Source organism: Molothrus aeneus, chromosome 4 (genome assembly GCF_037042795.1).
Source record: "Molothrus aeneus isolate 106 chromosome 4, BPBGC_Maene_1.0, whole genome shotgun sequence".
In the NCBI taxonomy this organism is placed as follows: Eukaryota; Metazoa; Chordata; class Aves; order Passeriformes; family Icteridae; genus Molothrus; species Molothrus aeneus.
Window position 1 is genome coordinate 42215712 of NC_089649.1, and position 20080 is coordinate 42235791.

A 20080-nucleotide genomic window follows, 5' to 3' on the forward strand; every position below is an offset into this window, starting at 1 on the left:
GCTGGCAAGGCTGCTGATTGTCTTGCATGAATCACTTTGACTTTTTTGAAGCAATAGACTGGAATTAAAAGTAACCATTACTGCAGAGTTAAGCATCATTCATTATTCTTCTACTTTTGCAATGAGTAGTTTTGCAATCCTTACCAAAAACATACTTCAGAGGGCAGCAGCTATCATCCAAAGTTTTCATCCATAGTAAATTAAACAAAATTATCAACTCTCCCCACAAAGAAGAACAAGAGATAAATTTCTTAAAATTATTGCTATATTTAGCAGCTCATAACATCACCAACATGCACATTTCTGTGATTTAGATTTAATACAAATATTTCAAAATACAGATCTGAAAAATGCTCTCCATTTTTATTACAGGCCTATTCAATAAAATATATACCTTTGGTATAATATGTTCTGTTGTATATAGGAAATAATTTTCATTGTCATCAAAAATATATTTTAGCACTTGCGAATTACAGGGGACTTTAATTCCTCAGATAACCCACATATTGGATACAGTATCTTGAACCAGCTCATAAATATGCAGACATGGTACAGATGTACATTTTCTGTAGGAAATGGAAAGTGAAAGGTCTTTGAGAATTCTAAACTTAGTAATGATTAAGCTACTTTAACTGTCTTTATGCTACTTTCATAGATATATAATAAGACATTATTTTCATTGAAAATATGCTTTAATAAGGCAATTTTTGTAAGAATTTAAATAGTATTTTTCTTGCATTAAAAACTCATTTACTTGTAAGGTGGTCATGCCTCCCTTGCCATTCTAAAATCACTACACGCAAAGCAATAAAATTACAGAGCTAAGCATCCTCCAAGGATGAAATCACAGTGAAGAAAGCTGTGATATACTTTATGCTGTAAATCATGTTGTATCATATCATATGATGATACCACAATAGAAGAAAGCTGGTTATTTACACAGTGGTTCTGACTGGAAAATGTAAACAAAGATGAGTCAAGCACCTCAGCAATGCATTGACTTGCTAGTTCATATCCAAGGTTTTACAATGTTGTTCATTTAGTTCTATTGATAACTTGACATGAGGCACCTGTTTTTAAGGTAAGAAACTGGTCAGATGATGAAGTGTCAGTGGGGCTTTCAAGCAAATATGAATTGATTCCCTTTAGTTCATTAGTAAACCAAGGGTATACTAATCTATGATCCAAGAAAGAAGGAATGCTATTATGCTATTAGATTTAAATTCAGCTAAAGGAGCTCTATGACAGAATGACAGTTGTTTTCTGAAAGAAAATCTCCAGTTAAGTAAATAATATTTTAAAATAGCAGTGTAAGTAAAATGTTAACATAGATTAACAAAAGTCTGATGGCTATTCAGAAGCTCTTTGTCCCACTGACATTGTTGGAATTGGCTTGGAAAAGCCCAAGTGTACTTGGACATCACTGTAGGTATAAACAATTGAGCATTAAAAGGTATGACAGTTGGAGCTTCTTTTCAGAACTAAATGCTCTTTCTTTTTAAGGTCAATTTGAAGGTGAATCCTATTGTTGTGAATTACTTTTCACTGCCAGAAGACTTCATTATAAAGAGAGATCCATTGTTGCAGGAGACAGCCTGTCTTGCTATTTTTCCTCACTTCACACTGTACTTCCCCTTATTGAGGAGGTCCCTGCTGTCTGTGGAAAGTCCTGAGAATCACATGTTCCTCTTTGTACCACTGTTATAAGTAGTATAACTTTCTGTTATTTAAAGGTGTCTAATTCTTCTAGGCTATTACACTATGTTCATAATTGGGGTAAACACCTAATTATTAATTTGAAAATTTTATCTGTGACAGATTAAAAAATAACTGCTAGCCTCAAGTTATTCTCAGGGGATCAGTTTCAGAAATATGTTAAATACTCATTCTGTATACATGTTTTATTTTCCAGTGTTTCATGGGCTTAAGATTCCACTAACCAGACAAAACTGTTATACTCAACTATCACTCCTATTAAACACATTAATCTTTTTCTCACAGAGATTTAGAACTTCTGTCTTGTACACAAGTGAGATATAACAGTTCTTCCTCACTTATGTTTCTAGAAGGTGTTTCCCCAGAAACTCCTCTGGGACACTTCCTGATTTCATGAGTTACCGTCTCTTGAGAAATAATGGCAATTTAAATTTCTCTTCCCAACCCTCCTACACCTCTTTTTCATGCTGAAACAGCTTGCACTGATGAATCATGGCTCTTTTCCTTCCTTGCTGTTTATCCTCCTGCCCTTGGAGCTTTGAAGATAATCATTCAGGCTTGTTTCTCCTGCTAAAAGCTATTTTAAAATTGAAAAGTCAATTGAGAATGCCAATCCCTAGGAGGGCTGGTGAGGTTTAATATCCAAAAAATTATATTCGTGTCCATGTTAGTAGCAATGAAATATAGATAGAGGTACTTTTTAAAAATCCTAATGAATTTTCAGTTACCTTGATTTTTGACTTCACATCTCATAATACATTTCATAAAGGTCTGATTTCTTTTTTTTTAAAGAAATTTTCAGAGATTTTAGAATCAGGACTATAACATGGACAGAAAGAGCATGTGGAAAGTGAGAGGAATAGTTTTATGATTTGTTTTACCGAAGCAGGCAATATGGATACTTCTGATTCAATCTCTTTCTAGGTGCTTATCTCCATCTAAGAAAAAAAAGTAGTCATTCATAACTTTTTATTTCCTCAAGGATATCACTATGTCATTATACAATGGATATACCATTGTATAATGTGATCTGTATGTCAAGGCTCTGTAACAAGCTTCCAAACATCATGAGAAGGATTTGATCAAAGTGCTTTCAGTGTAGAAGGTATATTTCACTATAACATTTAACAGGAGGTCTAATAAAATGGACACTTTTTTTTTGGATGCTGTTGAGTGATAATAGTAAGATTCCCATTTTCACACAGAGTCCACCTTCACTTGATTGTTGTTTGTAATCAGTGGAGAAGGTTTGCTTCTCATTCTGTCTCCTGCATCATTAGAACTATCCTGGAAAAAAACTTTTGCTGTACAAAAAGTGACAATAATTCTCTTGTATTCTCTTCTGAAGTTCTGGTTCAGGAGTCCATATACTATAGCATTAAGGCAGCTGTTGAAATATGCCATGTAATAACTAGACACAAACAACCACTCTGGAATCCTAGGGATTACAGTTTTTGGGTTGACAGCCACTGCAATGCCTATAAAGTTCAAAGGAGCCCAGCAGACTGCAAACAGTACAAACACCACAAACATGGTTACAAAGTTTCTGAAGTCATGTGGTTTCAGCCTCGGGTTGTTATCCGGTTTAACCCTTCGCCTTACCTGGATAACGAGGATCCATATTCGCAAGTAACAGAAAGTAACCACGGCTATGGGGAGCAGGAAGTGGAAAAACACAACTGCTATAGTATATGCTGAGCTCACAGACTGTGCAAATGTACAGGAGTAAATCCTGGGGTCATACTGCAGCGATCCCACAAACAGGTTGGGCACAATGGCAACAAATGTTAGGACCCAAATGAGGACAATATAGCACAGTGAATTCCTGTCGCTGTACAGCTTGTCATATTTGAGGCTGTGGCAGATATAGCAGTACCGATTGATAGCGATGCCTGTAATATTGAAGATTGATCCAATGACACTTAGGCCCATCAAGAAGCCACTAATCTGGCAGTGTAGGTATCCCAGTTTCCATCCGTTGTGAAACACAGATGTGAGGACCAGTGGATAAGGGTAGATAGCTACTATCAAGTCTGCAACTGCCAGGCTTACAACAAACACATTTCCTGTAAAATAAATATAAAAAGGCAAGTATTAGTTTCTCTTTTGCTCCCTTCTGTCATTTCTGCTCTCGTTATATTAATGAGCAGCCTCAGTGGAACACTTTAAATGTAATTAGTTTCTACTTCCTGGCTCAAAATTCATTGTCATATATCAAAAATAAGAGACTCATTTTTAGTTTAAAAATGTAGCTTAACTTAAAGAAGAACATTTTGAAAGTAAACTGTCTTTAAGGTTATCTACCATGACCTATTATTTTTATCATGCCATTTCTTTGGATTCTTTCAATTACACAGACTTAGAATTCATATCAAATCAAAATATTCATAATTTTAAGGCTTGCTTTGGTTTTAAATAGTCTTTCTTGAAAAATCAGCAAAAATAATATTTCTAATAAATTTCCAAACTCAAATTTACCTTCTTTATTTAACTTCCTTTCATTACATTAACCAGCCCTTAACTTGTCCAGTCCTGAAATTAAAATCTCTTTTCTCCCATTTATATTTCAAACTTCCATGACTTTAGTATAACTTTTACATTATTCTCTTTGAATCAGCTGGCAAGTACTTAAATAACCCTAACTTCTAAGAGTTTTGTTGAACACAGACTAAGTTGTCTTTCCTAAAGACATGCTCTTCAGTAAAAAAAGAGATGCTGTGGAGTGGCCTAGACAGTTCCCAGACAGTGCTGATGCCCCATTTTTCTCTGCCTCCAAACTGGAAAATTAAGAAATGGAACATTCTGCTGAATAATTTTTAAACAAAGTGGGATCATATTCTTCAAAGACAATAGAATCCATCAGGTTTTGAATTCATGTTTTGAGAAGAGATTATATTTTCTTTTTTTAGTTGCTTCAATGATAACCCATCTGAATACCTCCCAACTATTCTAATTTCTAAGAAGAGGCTCACAAGAAACACTGATGTCACTTTTATTCATTTCTTTAAAATAACTATTACATGTAAAGGCCTAGTTATTCATGTCCATAAGTACAGAAAGCTTTCAATTTTATCTTCACATGGGTGTTTTTAGGTAAATAAATACATATATACATAGACATTTGATATTCTACTTTGTAGTTCTGAGATTATTCATGGAAGATGAAATACGAGCTTCTATTACAACCTGTAATAAAATATATTATTAGTTTCAGATGATATACAATTTCAGTGCTAATCCAAGATGGGCTTGGTGAATTGTTCTATGCATTTATTCTGAGCATATAAAATATGAACAGATAATAGCAGGTTAGTGGGAAAGGCAAAAGTATCTATGGACCAATAGGGTGTTTTAGCTGCTAAAATTCTCAAAACTACTTTTAAAATATATTATTTCAAATATCTTCAAATGCATAGTCTCTTACCAATTTCAGGCTTTAACTGTGCAGTTAGAAATGTTCAATCTGCAAATACTGTCAGAGAAAAACAGAAATTCTCTTTCTCTGGATGCTGCCTATGCTATTGTGTTTAAATTTTGATACATGCACAAAGTACCACATTTGATATTTATACTAATGGCACCTGGAACAAATGGCCTCCATTAAAAGACTGCTGCACTAGTTTTTCTTGATTTAGTATCTGGATTTATAAATAACTTTCTTGTGATGGTGTCTGTAGCTGTTTTGTCTTTGTGGATTCACTGCCAGACTGAAATATGCTTATCCTGAAGCCTTTGGCAGAATTCCAGATCATTTCAGCACAAACATCAGAGCTTCTTTAAGCAGAAGATGACACAGGAAAAAAAGCACTGCTTTCAGAATTTATCTTTGACGTAGTGGCAACTGATATAAGAACAAGAGACTGTATGGAACTGAGAGCTCTTTGTTTATCTGATGAATCAAGAAGTGGAAAGTAAATGAAAAGCTGCTGCTGCCAGGTTTTTTCCCCCTGTCCAGAATATTGCAGGATTGACGAAATGGTAACATATAAACCCCAGATACTTCTTAAAATGTAATATTTGAAAGAATTCTATTTATATTTTCTTATTAATTTCCTGCTTAGCTGGAGACTGCCCATCCTAAACATTTTTCTCTGCCATCCACTAAAACTTCTGCTGCTGCTCACCATTATTATTGCTAACATTGCCATTATTTACCCACTTTAGCCAAATGATAAGGACAAATTTAAAAGGGTTTTTTTCCCTTTAAAAAGTGCTGTATTGAAAGGTGACAGATGGTATACATTTCTCTGAATGATTTTAGCTTTGGAAAAAAATGAGTTTAGGAAGAGTAGGCACTCTGTCTCTGAATCAGCCAAATTTCAGGCTTCCATAAACTCATGCACCATGGTTGTTCCAGGTTTTTTTCAGCTGGCTGCTGTAGAATGACAAACTGAAAATCTTAGAAACACAAGCTGTTTCATGTGAAAATTGGAGGCCAGCATGAGGATAGGAGGATGTCCTAGTAGTCTATCTTAAAGAAAAAAAAAAGAAATCATGAGTTTGTAAATCAAGCCACAAGCTGCCAGCTCATGGTTAGCATGTCAGCTGAATGAGTAAAGTGTTGGGGGTGGAAACTGCTTGGAAACCAGGTACCTGTTTGCAGACAGGACTTTTAATTTGCCTTTCAGGAAGGGTTCTTTTAAAACTTGAGTTCAGATAAGTTTTTGTTATGAGCATGGAAATTTTTTTGCTAAGACAGAAAGTTTAAGTAAAAAAAATTGGCATTAGTATGATTGTTGAATATTTTGGGGTTCATTATTTCAGACCCTGAAGTTGGATCTGAAATGAAGTTGAGCTTTCATATGTTATATAATAAACAATTTAAAAACATGATCCTAGCTTTAGGTACTACAATCACTGGAAAATATTGCTAATTTATAAAATTCCCATATTATAATACCATATTGTGAAATAAACTCTTATGTTTTTAGCACAATTGGTATTTTAGAGGTGAGCATCCTAAAAATGTATATACGAAAGGGCTAATTTTTATCTTCAGAGTTAGGTTTGAATAGAATGCTACAAATGAAGCCTGAAGCTCTGTAATGAACCCTTCAAAAAGGTCACAAAATCAAAATCTTGAATAACTCTTCCTTGAAGAAAAAATATTCATTCTCTTTAGAGAGTAAGATCGCGTAACTGTGAAAAAATGTTATTTGTGTACATAAAGAATATATTATTATGCATTAACACCAGTGGGCTGAACTGAGAAGGCAGAGGTTGAATTTCTTGACTTTGACATAAGCCAAATAAGCTTTAATAAATTTAAGCAAATGTTGTGCAGTGGATGCATGTAGGAAGAAAGATAATCTACTGGTAACCAGCTTGAGCAGGTTATGTTTTTCGATGCTGTCTAAAGCAATGTTCCACTAAATATTTTCTTCACTCTTACTGAAAAAGAAGCCTTTCTGCTCAGCAAACACATAGCAACATCAGATCTACCTGCTGAATATAAAGCTGCATTAATGCAACAGAAAACAAACAAGTGTTTTCCTAGGCAATTTGACTTTTCCAAGAGCACAATACAACATTAACTGAGTGTAAAAATTGTGACCCTGACAGTTTATAAGAAAAAATGCTTATGGGATTGCCAAGATATCAAAGTGAATATAAGAGCCTCTATAAGAACTACATGATGTCATTGTATCAGTAGCAACTTGTATTTGCAGAACACATACAAATTACTCTGTGGGTTGTTAATCCCCAGATTTAGTGTTAAGTATGTCCTGAATGATAATTAGAAAGCTTCCAGAAATTTCTAGCAACATAAATATGTACAGGATATTAATGGAAAAAAATTAAAGTTACATAGATTGGGTGGTGCTGAATGCCTGCCCTGGAATTAGAATAGAGGGCTTTGCCAGCAGGTCAGAAATGACTTCTGGCAGTTTTAGGAGAACTGAGGGTGATGTTGTCTACAGAGCTCTTTCCTCAAGTGTTAGGGCTGTGAAGTACTCTTCTAAAATATTTAGTCTGGGGAAAATAACCTACTGTAAAAAAAGGGAAATATCTTATGTATGGAAAAAACAACAGTACTTTAAAGCATTAGGGGGATTCCAGCTAGAATATTTGGTACTCAAAAAATCTGACTGAATTTCAGAAAAGATCTCATATTTCTGGCAACATCAGTATGGCTACGTTTTCTTTTTTCACAAGTTATTTCTATACCTTTTAATACTGGTTGCCAAGTGACTATTCTATTCACCTTCTTCAAAGCTTTTCCTGGATAAATAATGCTTTGGCTTCTTACAACAAATGCTTTCCACAAACCCTCATGTTTTCATGCTGTAGTTGCATTTTGAAACACATACCATCACATTTCCCATATTGCTTCATGAGGCTGGACCAATTTTAGGTGAGGGTTTTAGTCTTTATGTCAACTGGAGTTGCTTTATCTTTAAGGTAAGATTGTACAGTATGTGCAGCAGTCATTGAGGTCACATAAAAGGATTTTTTTCCAGTGGCCACTGTCTCAGACCTCTGATGTTTACCTGCTAAGTACATCTTTAAGGAAAGAAGATAGTGTAATTGGTTGAACATTGTTAATTTTTAGAAGATCAAACTTAGTTTCTAATGACCAGATTCATGTCATTCTTATTTACTGTCTTTTCACCACTTGTAAGCTATTGCCAGTCATTTCCAATTGTTTCATAACTAGCTTTAATGAAAGGGATGCTTTCCTATAAATTTGGACCATGTTTTGTAGGTATTAAAAAGTATTTAAATATCATACAAGTATTATATAATACAAATATCATACAAGTTTGTTATGTACATATTTTTTACACAACTAATGGCACAAAAATTATTTACATTTTTAAGCACTGGTTTCTGATAATTCTAATACTCCTATCAATTTTCCTCTAGGATAGCTTACAGATTTTTTTGGCATAATGAAATTTTTCTGATTATTCTAGCCTTTGCTCAGGATGTTAATTTGAGAGCTTGTGCTCCTAGCTGAAAACAAGACTATGATAGATGCTCACCAGTGAATGCCTGCAGCATCAGAAACTTTAAATGTGATATCTCATAACTGGGTACAGCATCAGAGAGATGAACTTCTTCCTTAGAGAGGTATTTTGTCAGGCCTGTGCTTATTTAAGGGTATTTCCATGCACAAATTGTGTCCCAATGACAAATATTAAAGCTAGAATTGTTTCATATTCCATGAACATTTTTTACCCTGAATGTTATTCCATTAGCACCAATATTTCACTTACAAAACATCATAAACAGCTACAAAATCAAGGAGTGAAGGCTGCTTTTGTGAGTACCTAATACAAATATAATAACATTTTCTTGTACATGTATCCAGAAACAGATCTTAGGTCTACTCAGTGTTTCCTCTACCTATGAGAACAACCAGTCAGAATGTTTCAAGAAAAAGATCAGTTCATAATCTTTCTAGCACTAAATTAATACTGGAAATTTGTTGCACCTAGCAGCACAGTTTGGTTTTTCACAGAGATCATGCACAACATAAATTGGTAAATTAAAATAGTTGTGAGTGGGGACAATGACCACGGTTTCTTAGGAAAAATCCCAAAGTCAAGTAAGGTTACCTAGACAAGCAAGTGTGCAGTCCTAGCTTCACTGAAGAAAGATTTGAAATGTCTAAGAAACCAACAGTCCTTGCAGCTCAGCATCAAAATGGCACAAAACAGCTGAGCAAAAATGTAGGAATAAATATTACATAAGCTCTAGTTACTCCTGGGAGCTTCATTCACTTTACAGATCATAATATCAACTCCCCTAGATCTGAAAAGCCTATTTTTAAACTAAAGGCACTATTTATAAACCTGTCCTGAATCAAGAAGTCCACGTGCACATTAAATTTGAATAGTGTGATGGGCCTGTGGGTTTTTCTTCTCATTCGCAAGTTAACCCTGATGCTGCAGGTGGTGATGCAGGGAAATGGGAAAGATTTAAAGCCCATAGTCAACCTTGTAGCCTTAAGCATATGTAAGAAAACCTCTCTCTTTCCTTTTAAGCTGAGAAAAGACCTTGTATTACTTTGTCATTTTCATCAAACCTCATTCCAATGTGCACTTCTGTCACCTCACAGAAGGAAATTTCAGACCTGTCATCTCGTTGGGATGCTAATGAAACCAACAGGATAATTAAAGACATTGCCACTGCCTATAGAAGTAAAGATGATGGGCAGGTAACTTGTTAGCACTGGGGAGAGTATTAAATATTTGAGGTTTAACCTAATTTATATTCTTACTAAAGTAGACATACTTAGTGTCAGGTAAGTTCAGATACTGAAATGACCTAAGTAACCTCAATGTTTAACTCCAGTTTATAGAAACCCAGGGTGCTGAGTCTGACAGGTCTGGACAGCTGAAGAACTACATAACAGTATATTAGAGAAATATTGAAGAATAGATTTGTTAACGAGCTATCAGAATAATCCATATTGTAATGTTTTGTTTCACTGTACTGAAAGTTGAAGAAAAATTTACATAATCAGCACAGCACAAATGAAAGATTACTGATGCATTCAGAAAAGAAAATGCTATACTGTATTTAGATTAATTATCACACAGAACCTTCCAGCGAGGCTGCAGCAACAATTAAATTTGAAATGCCTATGCCATCTTCTGGCCAAGAAAATCAGACGCATGAAAGTGTAATTGGCAGAAAATGGCAGTGACAAATTATGTAGTATTCAGACCAAAGGAATGGCTGTGTATCAGGTCCAAGTTGACTGTAGCCAAAGAGTATGCAGATGAGATGACTGTTTTTACAGATATGCCAAACAACATAGAGTTTTCTGTTTTCTAGTGGTTTTATCACCTACCATCTTTGTCTGCAGTCCCATGGTACACATGTGAGTGAGAAAGCTCCTGCTCTCCTTCTCAGTCTAAAAATATTTGTTGTTGCTATTTTTGGTGGTTCAGTCATGAGAGGAAAGTGATGTGAGCTTACTCTTAGGCACAGAAGGGAATTGAATCCATATGCTGGATGAGTGCTACAGACTTGTGGAAGTTCCTTGCCTCTGGCAGTTTTGTATGACAGGCCAGGGCTGCTTTGAAAATATCTCTTATATTGGACCTCTCACATGAGAGGCATACTTAGTTTGGACAATGTGGCAGGTTTAGGAGGTGCATGGGGTATTGAATACCTCAGAACTGATAAGACTGAAGTATTTCTGGGTGTACCAAGAAGGCAGCACTATCTACTGGATGAATTTACCTGACATGAAATATAAAGCACCTGAGGAAAGCAGCACTAAAGAAAAGGCCTAGACAACCATTACCTATTTAGGTACATAACACAGGACTAAAATGGAATTGGCATTGACTGAAGATCTCTTGTGAAACTGAACTTAAATCTAAAAGTGGTCAGGTTCTGGGTCTTTTTTAACAGCTTTTAAGAAATTCCATTTTAAAAAGCACTTTAGATAGCTCTCAGAGCTACAGCGCACCTCAGGATATGCTCATTTTTCTGTTAGATTATGCAGTGGCATGAAATAATTTGCTTTGAGATTCTACATAATGGGTTCATGTCCAAGATATTTTGCTTTAGAAGGAGCAGCAAATTGAACAAGATTTCTATTCTTTTACAGAAATTTCTAAAATTTTATCACAGCTATCTATTTACCTTGGGAACAAGATTGTATTAAACTGGCACTGTCATAGAGTTTTATACTTTTAAAACATAGAAATAAAAGATAAAAGGGACCATTTTCACCCAGCCAAGACCTAACAGAAAATATCAAGAAGGCTTGTAATGACACTGATGTGAATCAACAAGTCCTGCTGTCTTACAGATGAAAGTTAGAAACCAGGGCAGGCAGACATACAGGTGAATGTCTCAAGTTCTGTGACCCTGGTTTTGGCTCTGATATCTGCCTGGCCTGTTCTTTCTACAGTTCACTGGGTGGGCATGTTTTCAAGGTCAGAACATCTATCCCCCTTGAACATCAGCTTCTTCTATCATGATGGCCATATTTCAGAGATCAAATAGATTTGCCTGAATAACTTATCCACTTTTACAGAAGGGAATTATATCACCACTTCTGACTTGATCTTTCCTATCTCTAATTTCTATGATTCATTTGGGAGGAAAAAAGTCCTGTGGACAGCCTGTTCTCCAACAAGGTATTGCCTAGATGTCACAGAACACTGAGGTTCAGCAAGCTGTATGAAACCGATTAGAATAACAATACTGCTGATGTCAGAGGATCACGCAACTGAACCGCATCACAGTGGAGTCAATGTGAGAGTACTTCTGCCCCCTTCAACTCTATTTGCACTAGAGACTGGAAATATATGGAAAGACAAAAAATATACTGTTCACAGTAATATCAGAGCTCAGATAAATAAAACTAATATGTAGTTTGAACATAGGAACAGGCAGAGATGGATGCTTATGAAATATAATTATGTTTTGTGTCTTTACAAAATCTCACAAATCTGTCAGGACTAGATAATGTGAAGATGCAGCCTATTCCCTTCCAAATTCTAATATGTATTTTGAGAAAACAAGTTGGTGAAAACAGGGGAGTGAAGTTGCAACCACATAACTGACAGGAGAGCCTGACAGGAAAGGCTTCTATATTGCATAAAACATTGCAAACACAAAATCACTTTCCTGATTCTCTTTGAAAGTCACACTTTTATGTAACAGGATTTTGTGGTTGAATTTGTCCAGAAATTTTCATGGGATGAAAAAGAAGTTTAAAAATTCTCAAGAGGATAAAATAATCCATTTTCTTTTAGTTATGACTAATAACTGTATAGCTGATCATTCAGCTAATGTAGACAGTAGACAGCAGAGCTAGTAAAATGAGTTTATAAAATAGTTTTTCCAGTTCTTTTTCTTAAAATCAGCAGTGGTAAGACACCTGCCAAGAAAGTCGAAAATAGCATTATAGAAAAAGTCACTTCTATAGAGTTACACATGTGTGGTTACTCTCTCCTCCTCTATCCATTCTCTATTTCTCTATTCTTCCTTTTCCTCCTTTTCATATTTTTTCCATCACCATGTTTTTTCTCTCCTCACTGACTTACAACGCAAAATTTTTGTTTCTGACAGAAGGCTTTTTCATCCACATTTCCCCCTCTTTTCATTTTCTCTTTGTTGTCCCAAGTTTCTTAGAAAAGAAAACACAGATGATTATCAGTTTGATGATTTTTAGAGTGTATCACAGACCCAGCTGACTTCAATTCTTCCTCCCTTCCTTTCAGTTCTTCATTTTCTCTACTTGCTGCAGCAAAAGTCAAGTTGAATGGTCCCACAGCAGAGTGGAGCAAGTGAAATGGTATCAAGTATCATGGGGAATTCACCAGAATAAGTGCTATTTTAATTGCAATATTAGTGGGGTTTTTTAATGAAGGTAACAGATGGTAGCAAGAATTCTTGCTGTTCTATACCATCAGAAATGTATTACCACTGGAAACTGAAAAAAGGGAAATAAGTGTAATTTCCATAAGCATGGCAGCAAGGTGAAGGATCTTAATTTCCATCATCTCTACTGTTTGTCTTTTCCTCTTTATGATGGACAAACAAATCAAGGAAACAGGGTATGGGAAAACAACTCTGGGTTAAAAGAGAGTAAAGACCCCAAGATGTGCAGTTCTTTTCTTCTGTAAAAAGAGTTTAAAACCTTGAGAAATTTGCTCCAGCAAAGTGACCAAAAGACACTCTTCCAGCCCAACACTAGACACCCATACTATACTAGTTTTTCTGTTGTTTTTATATGTCCACAAACTGCCAGGAGAAACCTTTACTTAACACATTCTTTTGTAATTTGGTGGGAACTCACACTAGCTGCAGGGTTCTGCACCATCCACAATGGGGTAAAAATGAGGCAAGAAATACAAATTAGATCTTAAACTGGCTACACTGAGTTTCAGGCAAATTAAAAATATGACAAAACAAAGCAGACAACTTTCTTAGAGCAGATACTCTGGATTGTTGCAGCCAGCAATGAAATGATAGCCCTGGAAATTTAAATCAGTCAAAAACTTAGAGGGGAATATTTTTGCCCCTTGTATTATCCAAAAAAACAGATTTAGATATACGGTAGATTTATAAGAAATTAATTTATTAAGGAAGAACTAGGAAGAATAAATATTAAATATTAATATAAGAAATCTATAAGAAATTAAGGAAGAAGGTAGTTTATTTATTATTGCCCTGATTCATTAATCATAATCTTTTAGCTCCTGCACAGTATAATTGACTCGAAAGCAATGTTTGTTTGCTTATACTGGATGTGTACTTTAAAGTACATTGCTGAAGAAATGTACAATTGCAATCTTGTATCAGAGGAGAAAGAATGAAGATGTTGCACTATCTTAAGTAAAATCTGTATTTTAATTTGTATCAAAAATCTTGCAGGAAACATACACTTTATCTGCACCTATATCCCCTTGTGTTTGTTTTTTTTTCTTTTATCTAAATATCTAACTTCTAGTCTCTCATAGAACTAAAATAGTTATGAAGGAAAAGAATCCTAAGTTTTCTTATGTCATCCTCATTGCTAGTAGCAACAGTCTATAAAGAATTTAAGATAAAGCTTAACACTTGTGACATTTGAAGGACCATAAATTATTTTCATTTCTTCTAAGGCTCCCTGGTATTCTTATCTTTGTACAATTTAGTTTCTTCATTACAAAAGCAACTGACAGAATAGACAAAACAACAGGAACAACCTGACTATAGATTTTACAGAACTTTAAAAGTAGTCTTAAGTATTTTTCCTGTAATTCTTCAGACAGAGATAAGAAATTTTTTTCAGTATTTCTTCTAGATGGCCTAAATTAGACACTGTGACTTCACTGCAGGCAAAAAGACTAAGCTATCCTAAATTCATGCCAGTACCTTTACAGTATACAATTATTTGAGAAGTACTGATGCTCATGTACATCACCCAGTTATTCTGCAACTGGATGCACTATTATACTTGTGGATAATTAACATATCTCCACTTAAAGTGTAACTGAATAATCTATTTTTTGCTATTGGTCTAAATGATGAAACTTTCACAGAATATGGCTCTGGGTTGACCAGATCTCTGGAAGACATAATAAGGAGACCTCATTTATTGCCTGTTTCTTTGTTGTTGGTTTTGGGTTTTTTTCCCTTATAATGGGAGTTTTCATACAGAACAGAATAAAATTTTCAAGCAGTAATAATTTATAATTATTAATAACAAGAGAAAACTTGTTAGACAAAGAGCAAGGTATGATTACCCTTTGACATCATAGAAGATTTCAGGTATTTCCACACTGTGCCTTACATAAGTGAGGTCAACTTGAAGGATTTTTCTTCTCTTTAGTTACTATTGATATAGAAGTCAAAATTTTTTCAATATCCTCTTGATTATTTAATTAGAAAATACAAGACTCTTACATTTAATGCTTATTAGAAATAAAATGGGGTTTGGATTTGTGCCTTTTATCTCAACAGCATTAAATGAAGTTCTTTATTGAGAGCTCCCTTACAGAGAGACATCTAATTCAGCATACAGATGAATTTGCCAAACCATTGAATCCTTAGAAGTAAGCTTCAGAAAAGAAAAAAAAAGGCTAAAATAATGATTCAGCTAACTCTCCTGACAAGTTGAAGCAGTGTAAGTGAGCAAATAAGTGGGTCGTTGCATTATTGCTTTGTATTCCCCTCCATCTTGTTTTAGTAATTTGTCTTTTCTCTGGGTTTTACTTTCATAAAGAGTGGTGTAGAATTTCTAAGGAAGTATTTTTTTTTAATTGCTTAAGACCAAACTGCTTGTTTATCAGTGAATGCAGTCAAAAAACTAAGAGTCTATGGCACTAGCTAATATGAAAGAAATATATTAAATGGTGTTGACTTGCAGTACCTACATATGTCTTCAGAACTTAACACTCAGTGTTACTTAATATGTTGCACAAGACTGTCCAGCACAATAATACAAAACTGCTGAAACCTACACTTGCTGTCAAAAGTATTGGATTTTGTATTACAGTAATTTCAGTGTGGGTGCATTTAAAAGCTGTGCTATGATATCTCATCCGAATTATTTGTACCCATTGATTTTTGTTATGACTCAGAAATACCCTAACTGAGCATTTTGAGAAACCAAACACAATTTGTAAAATTAAGTTCAATACTTCCAGTGTAAAAATGTGAACCCTTTCACAGTGTGAAAATAAAACAAATCTGGAAAATTATACCACCATTATAAACTTAATCTCATAATGTTATGTATATAATATCTTAGCTGTGGAGCTCCTTTCCTTTTATAATGCCTATTTTTTTCTCTTATACGCCTTTCTATCTTTGTTTAAATGTTAGCAAGAATCTTACAGAAAAAAAAAAGCTTTTAAGCAAGCTGAAAAGCTATATATAGACAGCTAAAGATAGTATCCTTTTAAATATTCAGTAAAAACATTTCCAGTTCTCCCTCTGAACCTTACTGCTCAGTTCTTCATCTTTTTTTAGGCACAAGCTTTCTGTGTGCCAACATAATTCATTATTTAACAAAATTTAGCAAACCAGAAGTCAACACTACTACTTATGAAACTAAAAATAAGAAACCCAAAGAAATGTGGGATAACTATCTCAATGAATATTAATAAAAATTATTTCTATGCTGAAAGGATGCCAAAAGAGTAGAAGTTCTGTACAATTAGTGTATGTCAAAGATGTTACAAAACCTGACTCAAAGTTTATTGTCAAGAAGAATGGGTGGTAAGGAAGCTTTAGCTTCAAACAGCACTGAACTGTAGCTTCATATTTCTTTACTTTGTTCTATTAGGGAATAACCATCTCATTTTTAAAACAATGTCTTTGTAAAATGTTCTACAGGTGACAATGCTAAAAAAGGGTGGGGGTGGGGGAAAGTGTCTTTCACACCTCATCTAAAACTGCCTAGATTTTCTTACTTTAGTTTCAGAAAGATTGGCATTCAGCTTTGTAGGAGAAAATATTACTTCAAAACTTTTAAAAGACAGCTTGAGCTCCTCAGAGAACCACTTCAGCCTTTTCCATGAATGAACACAAAAATGTCTGCTTTTACACATTAATGTATTTTTTAAACTAATAGCAGAAAAGCTTTCCCTAAAGATCTGAACAACAGCTTTCATTTGTGTTGTGTAAAACTGGTCAATTCATGAATCAGAAGTTAATTATTTTGGTAACAGGTAAAAAAATCTCCTAAATCTTTTATTGAAATTGTGTGTGTCAGCTGAAACCATTGATAGGCAACAGTAGAATTTCTTGGCATTATAGTCACTTCCTGATAGACTTGATTTCACATTTTAGGAAAGTCCAAGTGGATTTTTTTGTTCATAAATTCCAGTATCTGGAATAGGACTCTGTCAGTTCTTAACAGTATTTTTAGATATGTTTTATTAACAAGCTTGCTTTCTGTAAGTTTGTTCTGGAAGAATGTTGATCTGGTCAAAGCTTTAAAACAGATCATCAACCTTATAGCGAGCTCAGTGAAGAAAACCCTGTAAGAGAGAGAACAATAAAGCCAAATGAGTTTCTCCCTGTATTTCTAAGGCATCTCCTTTCTTCCAGAATTGTTTTCTGTCAGTTCCATACTTTGATGGTCTCCTGTGATCCTCTTCTCATTTCTTAGGCCTGATGAGTTTTCTGTTCTTCTCAGCCATCCCAATTCCTGCTGTAGCTGCAAGCTCTGTTCTCAATGCCTTCTTGTTGGCTGGTGCTTGCTTTTATTGACCCTGCTCAGCTCTTCTGAGGACAGAAATTCCCCCTTTATTCTGGGAGATAAACCTCACCCACATATGCCTTTACTAACAACATGTGGCAAGCAGAGTGAGGGAAAAGTAACAAATACCCTTATTCAGACTTAAGGGAGAGAAGAACAGTAGTTAAACTTTTCATTCTAAAGACGGCCCCTGAAAATGTCCCTTGCAAGTTTGCAAGGAATTAAAAATCTATGCCAAACCACTAAGTCATACAAAGGAACAAATACATCCAACTTTATTCACATAAGCAAGTAGTTATGTGAGTTTTTCAGTAGTGGTATAAAAGTGAGAAGATGTAAAAAGCAGGACCAGTATCAAAGAAACAAACCAAGGTATTGTTTAGCATATCCACCAGTGATTTAGATGAAGAGGCAGATGCCTCCTCACAAGCTCAGTGAACACAAAGCTGGGAGGAGTGCTGACAACACAGAGTGCTGTGCAGCCCTTCAGAAGGACCTTGACAGCCTTGGGAGATGGGCATAGAAATGGATGCGCTTTTGATAGCGTGATGGGGAGAGACTTGCTCTGCTTCCCTTCTGCCCCAGGGAACTGCATGTTGGAAAGTCTCTCCACAGGTGAAGCATGAGAGCAGAACAGGTTCACCGTGAAATGCATCTTCTCATGCTTGGATTCTACCATATCTCAACAGTAAAACGGTTGTTGAACAAATGTTCATGCAATTAGTTAGTATTGCAATTGTGATTTTTACCATAAACTGCAGAAGTATACCTTCAATGTCCTTTAAAAATAGCAAAAAAAAAAAAAAAGGGTAATTAATATGCTGTTCATTTTAGCCTATTTTTTCTCACCCAGATCACAGAATAATCAAGGCTGGAAGAAACCTTCAAATTCAACTAGTCCAATCATCAACCCAACACCACCATAATAATCCCTAAACTGTATCCCCAAGTGCTACATCCAGATGTCTCTTGAATATTTCCAGAGATGGTGAACCCACTACCTCCCTGGGCAACTTATTCCAACGCCCAACCCCTCCATCAGTGGCTTGTTGTTTTGTTTTTTTCTTCTAATATCTAATGAGAACCTCCCCTGCACAGCTTAATGCCAGTTGCTCTCATCCTTTCACTTGAGACTTGGCAGAAGAAATCAATCCCCACTTTACCACAACCTCCTTTTGGGTGCTTGTAGGGAGCACCAGTGAAGTTGTCTCTGAGCCTCCTTTTCTCCAGACTAAACAATCCCAGTTCCTTCAGCCTCTCCTGTAAGACTTGTTCCTCAGCCCTTCAGCTCTGTTGCCCTTCTCTGGCCTGGCTCCAGCCCCTACATGTGTTTTTTGCAGTGTGTGGCCCAAACCTGGGCACAGGGTTCAAGGAGCAGCCTTGCCAGTGCTGAGTACAGGGGGACAATCCCTTTCCAAGTCCTGCTGCCCACACTGCTGCTGACACAGGCCAGGACACCATGGACAGGGCCACCTGGGCACATGGCCAGCTCCTGTTCAGCTGGCTCATATCCAGCACCCACTGGTGGGGCACCTCCACTGTCTGGGTCACTTACCAGCTGTGTCAGGCGGTTCTACGCTCTCCAGGAACCTTCTAGATTGCCTCTTCTCTGCTGTGCTGTATTTCCAGCAGATATCTAGCAAGCTGAAGTCCCCAAAAAGAACAAATATAGGCTATATAGGCTAGAAAAAAATCTTAGCTATATGGTGGAAAAAAGTAGTGACTGCCATGGATTTGTGTTTCTATAAATAGGGAAGATTATTTGAAATCACTGTTGCCCCAAGCTCATTATAAAAATTTAGATGTTGATGTAAATTTGATTACAGTCCATTCAAGATTTGTTTCAAAAATCATGGTATACATGGCTTCAAATTACAAATCAACCTCACATCTGTTTCAGTTAATTACATGAATATAGAGTATTGGGACTAGGGTTTATAGTATTAAATGACTGCATTAGTATTTTATCATTTATAAGCACATTGTTCATATATAAAATGATTCACTGAGAACACATTATTATATAGTGACCTTTTAGTGCTCCCTACTGAACCTTGCTCACTGAGATTATTGAACTTCATAGAAATGAGAAGAAATCCAAATCCCCAAAAGAGCCAATGACAGAAATCTAGCAGAATTATCAAACCAAACATAAATACATCATGTATTGTATATTATTCACACTTATTATTATTGGACAAAATCAAGCCCTTCAAGAAACACACATGGAAACTTCCTGTAGCAGCTATTACTGCATTTTATTATTTTAGTCATTTCACTCTCTCCCCCCAAAAAAACTGGAGTGTAGTGATATCAAAGCAATGATTTTCTAGAAGAAAATTCCAAGAAGCAATAAAAATAATTTCTTTTAAAAAAATCATATCCAGAAAAAGTAGCATAATTATTAAAAAAGGGTAATGTGGGCTTAGTAGATTGGGGTTTTATTTTCACATAGTGTCTCTTTATATTTCTATTTACGAATTCATTATGATTCAGTTTCCAAAATTCAAAAATCAGGTGTAACCTATTTCCTTGTAAAGTTAACTATTCTGAAGACTGAATTAATTTCTTTGCACTCAAGTGTTTTTAAGCATGAATAAAATACCCTAATAGATTCATTCATATAAGGATCTGAATAATCCTTTGAAGTAAATTCAAGGGTAAAAAAACAGATATCTCAATGCTTTGGTTTTCCTG

The 20080-nt window shown here is 35.3% G+C and overlaps 1 protein-coding gene across 1 annotated transcript in view; it reads right to left on the reverse strand.

The window, feature by feature from the left end:
* Nucleotides 1–2596: 2596 nt before the first annotated feature.
* Nucleotides 2597–20080, reverse strand: part of MTNR1A (melatonin receptor 1A) — a 50840-nt gene continuing 33356 nt past the window's right edge. Inside the window, exon 2 of the mRNA XM_066548363.1 lies at nt 2597–3782. Within this exon, the coding sequence (XP_066404460.1) occupies nt 2914–3782 (869 nt within the window). The 3' untranslated portion in view covers nt 2597–2913. The remainder of the gene's footprint in view (nt 3783–20080) is intronic.